Source organism: Salvia hispanica, chromosome 3 (assembly GCF_023119035.1).
Source record: "Salvia hispanica cultivar TCC Black 2014 chromosome 3, UniMelb_Shisp_WGS_1.0, whole genome shotgun sequence".
Lineage (NCBI taxonomy): Eukaryota > Viridiplantae > Streptophyta > Magnoliopsida > Lamiales > Lamiaceae > Salvia > Salvia hispanica.
Window position 1 is genome coordinate 28,352,521 of NC_062967.1, and position 7,430 is coordinate 28,359,950.

The window sequence follows — 7,430 nt, forward strand, 5'->3', positions numbered from 1 at the left end:
AATTCATTGACGTGGGTTTTTTCTTGCTTGACATTTAAAAATGCAATTTATTCAAGTGAGTTTATTACTTCATTCAGAAACATTATTACTTCATTGGATAAGATTTTTACTTCATTCCAGTAAGACTTCAAATGCTTCTACACATACTTCATTCAAATAATTTATTATATTATTTCTATGTGTTTATTACACCATAGTCAGCGTCGTATGGCGGTGGTGATAGATATTGTAGAGAGAAAGAACGGCACGCGACGACGAAACCACATTTACGTACTGGAATGAAGTAAAAACCTACTGGAATGAAGTAATATATTATGCAATGAAGTTAAATCTTCGTAACATGTTAGTATGACTTATTTACCTTCAGATGAATTAAAATAGGCTCGTGATGAAGGCGAAAATAATTTATAAATTTCTGTATCTTATCCATAAAAAAACTAGATCTAAAAGCCCTAATTTGGTAGGGTTCGGTGGTTCGGTCTTTAAGAGTGGATTTGTGGATAATGGGACTCTATATATATATATATATTAACTCAAGGAGTAAAAAGTGTGAATAAAATGACGTGAGAGGCGTAAAAAGTGAGAATAAGATGACGTGAAGCTTTAAGAGTATCATTCCAAACTCAGAGTATCATTACAAAACGAATTTCAAACACTAAGAGAAAGTGGCAAGAACGTAGCCACGGCTATTATCCAGCGTAAGCTTGGAGACACTGTTTTCCATCATCTCCTTGACAACACGAGAGTTCCACTTCTTCCCGTGAATCTTGTAGTTGCGTGTTGCATCTTTGATGGTGATGAAGAAAAGCTCTAAAGGCATGATGGTGATCATGTGTCGGTAGGGCTTACGAGCGAAGGTACACTGTCCAAATAGTAACATAGAAGATTCATTCGAGAGCTTGACGTCTTCATCATCGAGCTTGAAGGATACTTTATATCCATGGAGCCCAATATCGGTAGGGACGTCATCCAGAACCAACACACGACCCTCATCGCCATCCCTATCCTCACTCTCACCCTCAGTGCCGGTACTGCTGCTTCCACCCTCATCCTCAGCTTTCCTACTGCTTCCACCCTCATGCTCAGCTTTCCCGCTGCTTCCGCCCTCATCCTCAACTTTCCCACTGCTTCCACCACCGGAAGCCTCTTCAACGTCGCTGAACACTGCAAAATAATAAATGGAACACAAAAATGCACGTTCGACTTACTCCTTATGATACTGATCTTGCCATGTTAACACTACTATGGTAGCATGGCAAGAAAAGGCGTGCGAGAGACATCATACAGCTGTTGTAATACACTCATAGTTCCACTGCAAAAGAAAGACGTTTCATCTTGCCATGCTAAGACTACTGTGGTAGCATGGCAAGAAAAGTCGTGCAAGAGACATCATACAGCCCCAATATCGTTACGGACGTCATTCCCAACCCCCCTTCCCCATTACCCTCGTCCTCACTGCTGCCATCCTCATCCTCCCAACTGCCACTGGCTGTCTTGCTACCACCGGCTTTCTTGCTGCTTCCACCGGCTTTCTTGCTGCTTCCACTTCCACCGGCTTTCCTGCTGCTTCCACCGGGCTACTTCCACTTCCACCGGCTTTCCCACCACCGGCTTGCCAACTAATAATGTTTATTTAGAATCATAGATCATCAATTGTTGCTCCTTAAAATCGACTGAATTATAGCCTACATGAATGTACTAACTAGCATGAGTACAGAAACAAAAAAATTACACCAATTGCATCTGAACATACTTCAAGAATGTTTCTATAAATCTTTAGAAGACTATCCAACACGGGCAGAACCAATTATAAGATACAGAGCAATGTATTTGCATTCATAACTCATTGACACAATCAGTTACCACTAGGAGACCCACACAAACAAGCAGGAAGCTTAAAAATGAGATTTGACAAATTGATACATTTTCTTGTTTCAAAAAATGCAAAAGGAAAAGCGTCAATTAGGTAACACACTGATCTTGCCATGCTAACACTAAGCTTTCAGTCAAATGCACTGATCTTGCCATACTAACATTACTGTGGTAGCATGACAAGAAAAGTAGATGTGATTTTGAATATTTACATGTGTGAGAGATATCCGATACGTAGATAGCAAGCAAATATAGAAGCTCATTGGCATAAGTCCTACGTGAAAACAAAGACTTAAACATGGTGCCCTCAACAAAGATTTAAAGTTCTACAATTTCATTTCCTCTTTTTGGAGGCATCCTGCCATTTATACCGTCCTTACGCTGACACTATGTTTACTTCAGAATAGCCATCATGTATATTAATCTGTTATCTGTTATGATAATAATCTCATCATACTTCCAATGTAACTTCCAAATTGTCAGCAAGCAAAATGTATAAATATAACATGCCTACATTATTCATATAAACAAGTGATACGCCCAGATTTTGCATGTTTTAAGGCCATTATTTGGTCTGGTTTTGTTATCACCTAGATTTGCTCCAAGATTTACCAAACTTTGAAGATCTTTTCCTTCTATGATGAGGAATAATCTTCCCCTATAAATAGGACCTCAAGCTTCATCAAAAAAGGAGTTTCACACAACAAGAACACATTCATAGAGAAAGAGAGTGACTACTTGCAACATTCATAGAGATCAAAAGCTAGAGTACTTCAATTGTGCAAGGAATTGGAGAAGGATTTCAAGATCATCAAGAACGACAAGGATTCAACCTACGGGTTTTATTTGCTTTAGTTTTATGTTCAAATTGTTTTCCCTTCAATCTATGTTTTTAGTTTATTCGGTCATGTGTAACTAAACTCATAGGATTCTAGGGATGTGTTAGTAGCAACTTTGGTTATACAATTCCGTTTTCTATTTAATATCCGTTTTGTTTTTACTTTGTTTCTTCCCTAAGTTAATCATGATGCTTCATAATTGAGTGACACAATTATGTATGATTCAATACAACTTGCTTCATAACTGTGACAGAGTTCTAGCGAGTTAGATCCACTTAGTAGACACTACAGTTAGCTTCCTTAAAACGGCACTGTTAATTGAGAGTGAGGACTTTTCAAGGGTCTTAGGAGCTTTTTGGAGTTACGTGTTAGGATTGACAACCCTAATGTTAGTAATCAACGTTTGTATCGCATGAGCATAAGCTAGGTGACTCGTCCTTTCAAAGTATTAACTGTGCTAGGGTATTGTAGTTTGGAATTTGTATAACCATAAAAGTGAAAGCACATCCCTGGAATTCCCCTTATCTCTATATTTTTCTCTCCGTGATTTGCTTGCATTTAGTTGTTTACTTGTTTTTAATATTTCTTGTTTTCAAAAGTTTCCAAAAATTCTTGTTTCTCCAGATAGTAATTGAGTTCTAGTAGAAGATAGACACTTTGTGTACATCTTCCCCGTGTTCGATACCCGATACTAACCTTTTGCTATACTATACCTACTCTGTATACTTGCAGGTATTTATAGTGCAAATAAAAAGTGCATCAACAAGCACACAAGTCTGATTCAATTGTGATACTGTTTTAATTATATCTCAAAAATATACACAGTAAAAGGTAAAATCATCAATAATTAGGTTCACGTGATGAAATCGAGTTGTCTGTGTAGTTGCAAAAGTCAGTATAAACTACCTTTTTTCAAGTCCATGAGCACCACTTTGTTGATATTTTCAACAGGATGCCATTCAATATTTCTGATCCAGATGACTGCGCCACATCCAAATATCCACGTGGGATGTGAGGCTCGCTCGTTATCAGTTGATGCTGCACTCCACGCATCTCTAGAGATTGTTTTCTATGGTTGTAATTCCTTTTCTAACAAAAATGTCCCCTTGAAAATTGTTAGCTGAAAGTCGTTTGTGTACTTCAATATCTGCTCATGGAAATTTCAGATCTACGGTTAGAGCCTTATCAAGTAGTGATTTTTACCAGTAACACAAAGAATCCGACTCAATATTAAATTACGCCTATGTGTTTCAGTACAGAACCATAAAATTTGGATAAAAGATGATACGTCATATTTCTTCAAAGGAATTCGTGGATAATTGAGTTCGTTGTTTTGTTTTTAATCATCCATGAAACACACAAACACTTATTATCGTGGGAATAATAACAAAACAACATGAAAAAGTACAAGGCATTCTTCTCATTAGTGAATTTTAATGAGCTTAATTACTAATATTATTGACCTTTTTCATATATGCATTTCAATCATTGCTAAATTTAGTCGCTTATTAAGTAATTAATAAAATAATTATAATCAATAGATCACATATATACAGGAATATCAATTCAATCCTAAACCCATGGTATAAACTTTTATTTCCATAAAATAAAAATATTCCTATAATCTAGACCTAAAAACCACCTTCAACATCACATATATAGATTGTGTTTTAAAAGGTCAAAAAATTAAAAGAAATAATAATCTCAACTTATTAAGAGTATGATTTTACTCAGTATATACATAACAAATTTAGAGTAACATGTTTTAATTGAAATAACATAGCTGGCTCTGTTTAATTCTTGTTAACATCTACTCCTACATGCCATATCACACCAAATCATATACCTCAACAATTACAGGAAAAATTCCAAAGTGGGATTCTTTGGCTAGGTTCAAACTACATGCCCTGTCATATATTTTTGCCATCTCATTTTGATTTTACCTAAAAAGAAAAAACTTGGAAAATAAAATGATGCGTATAGTATAGAATTAAGGGATATACTATTAAATTGATTTGATATTCCATAATAATCTAAAAAAAAGACAACTAAATCTAAGGATATTTAATTCACAAAGCAAACAACTAAATTTTTGGAATAGCCTCATCAAACAGCTTCCTCGCCTCCCTTCCCTTTCTTGTAATTTCTTTTTCTTTTTTTTTTAATTTATAGGATAAATTTCTTTATGGAGTATTTGACATGATATGGAGGAGCACCACTTTGTCCAATTGTATTTTGTATAGTTCTTCAATAAATCTCACCATTTCAATCTTGAAAAAAAGTCAATGCATCCAATTCTCACCCTTTCAATCTTGCACAAAAGGCTTTAAAGGGTCCTTTTACTTTTCTCGACAAAATCAAATGCTCGAAGCCGGAAAAAAAAATAGACGAGCGGAAAAATTGGCAACATACAAATTACTCAAAAAAGTAAACAACAAATCCAACAAACAATGCAACAATTACAACTAATTTAAGCATCCTTACAACTAGGCATTGTGTAACAACCAACAATGCAATGTCAATCAACAACTACATATATGACTAAGCAAATAACCAAAGGCACAACCAAGCAACACAAGAAACAAAGGCCGTGGACTTACCAAAACAGCCACCAAGGATGTAATAAATCAACCTAAGGAGCATCTCCCGATAACACCGAAAAACAACAACCGTACAATTATCCACCAACAGCTCTCGCTTCGCGCACGAAAAAAGTTAAACATTAAATCTTGTGTCCAATGCATATTTATTGCTCGTGGTGTCACTCCGAACATGACTCCACTCGACACACATATGTCCCGAGAAAATGTGAAGTCCGAGTACCATCCTCTAATCCACACTTAAACAAGCTAAATTAGAAAGGCGAATTTGTATTTCTCTCTTAATCGTTCGAATCCAAAAAAGTGAGCACTATATATGTCCACACCATTTAAAAGTAACACAATCAAATAAAACAACATGATGAGGTATGACAACAATTTAATTCTTCATGCGAAATGAATCTACGCTAAATTAATATGGCTAAGCCCTTGCACGAATGCAACAAATATTTAAAGGTAAAAGTAATTTATGCACAAATTATATTCATTTATAAACTCAATATATAAAATTAAAAAAGGAAAAAAAAATTCTATTCGATAAAAATAATTGTAAATTGTGTTTATTTGACACATCTATAACCGTCCGATTTCATCTTGATCGAACGATCCAGCTCTCCTGCAGCTCTTCAGCCGTAACAGCCCATACAATTTCCGGAATTCCTTAGGCATTGCTCCCTTCCAGGCGGCACCGCCGCCTTCCTCCGCCGCAGACGGCGGCGCCGGCGACGATGCCGAGCTGTCGCTCCGCCGCGTTCCGCCGCTCGATTGCAATGCGGAAATGACCGATTTCAGCGCGCGGCTCGGCGAAGAGCGTTTCACCAACATCAGCTCGCTGATCTCCGCCGCGCTCATCGCCGCGCCGCTCTGGAAAATCTCCTCCACCTGAGGAAACAGCTTGTGCTCCTTCACTCCGAGATAATTGCTCGCTAGGTTTTTGAAAGAGGCGAAATCGCACAGGGGGAAGTGAATGTGCATATCGATTCTCCCCGGCCGGAGCAGCGCCGGATCGATTCCGTCCTTGCTGTTCATCGTGAAGATCGAAATCCGCTCCTCCTGCGAATTCAATAGTCCGTCCATGAAATTCAGCAAACAGGATGAATTAATCCGCGAATTAGGCCTAGAATCGGAGACGTAACGATCGAGATCCTCGACGACGATCAGAGACTTGCTCGTGGTTTGAATTAGGAGCGAATTCAGATCCTCCGCATCGGCGATTTGCGAGAGATTGAGGTAGTACACGTCGTAGCTTAGGAGATTCGCCGCGGCGGCGATGAAGCTGGATTTTCCGGTGCCGGATTGGCCGTAGAGGAGATAGCTCCGCTTCCAAACGCGGCCGAGTTTGTGGTAGTACTGTTTCGATTTCAGAAAATTCTCCAAATCGTGCCGGATTTTCGCCTTCAGATCCGGATCGAGAACGATCGCGTCGAAATCGGCGGGGTGATTGAACAGAATCGACTTCCATCTCCCGCCGCAGTGGCTGTAAATCCTCAATTCGTTCCCTCTCTCCTCAATTGCATCGGAAACCGCGTGGATGTGCTGCAGATACGGCTTCAGAATCCTCCGCTTATCCTTCTTCCTAATCCTCAGCACGAAGCTCCGGCTTCCGCCGCCGCCTCTCTCCACTCGATTCAGCCACGAGACTCTCGCGCCGAGGAAATCGTCGTGGATCGTCTGATTGTCGTCGAGCGACAAAACGATGTCGTTTGACTTTTTGCCGGCGGAGAGGTTGGTGAAATCGGAGTCCTCGAGCGACGCGAGGGAGGTGAGGTAGAGCGAGACGCGGCGGTAGAAGAGGTTGCGCTGGTGAGTCGAATCGTTCAACTCGGGGACCTTGAAGTGCTGGTGAACGTGAACTCGGTCGCCGATCCACTCAATCCCTTTCCTGACGGCGTAGATCAGAGCAGTTCGAAGCAGAAACCAGCGCACCAGGAAAATTGAGAAGCATATCAACAACAGATTCACAACAAACATGGATATACACAGTAATTAAAAATCTTCTCCTTGATTTGAGATGAATTTATGAATTATGAAGAAGAAAATTTCAACGTAGACGATTTATATATATATATATATATAGTCGAGACTCGAGAGAGGAGAAGAGAGTTGAGCAGAGAGAGAG

The 7,430-nt window shown here is 39.0% G+C and overlaps 1 protein-coding gene across 1 annotated transcript; it reads right to left on the minus strand.

The window, feature by feature from the left end:
• Positions 1-5,815: 5,815 nt before the first annotated feature.
• Positions 5,816-7,430, minus strand: LOC125211175 (AAA-ATPase At2g46620-like). The gene has a single exon (XM_048110880.1). It carries the CDS (start codon positions 7,280-7,282, stop codon positions 5,885-5,887), a length of 1,398 nt encoding a protein of 465 aa, XP_047966837.1. The 5' UTR covers positions 7,283-7,430; the 3' UTR covers positions 5,816-5,884.

What these genes read in the sequence shown, in the direction of transcription:
- LOC125211175 (XM_048110880.1), bottom strand. Translation starts at nt 7,282, where the DNA reads ATGTTTGTTGTGAATCTGTTGTTGATATGCTTCTCAATTTTCCTGGTG.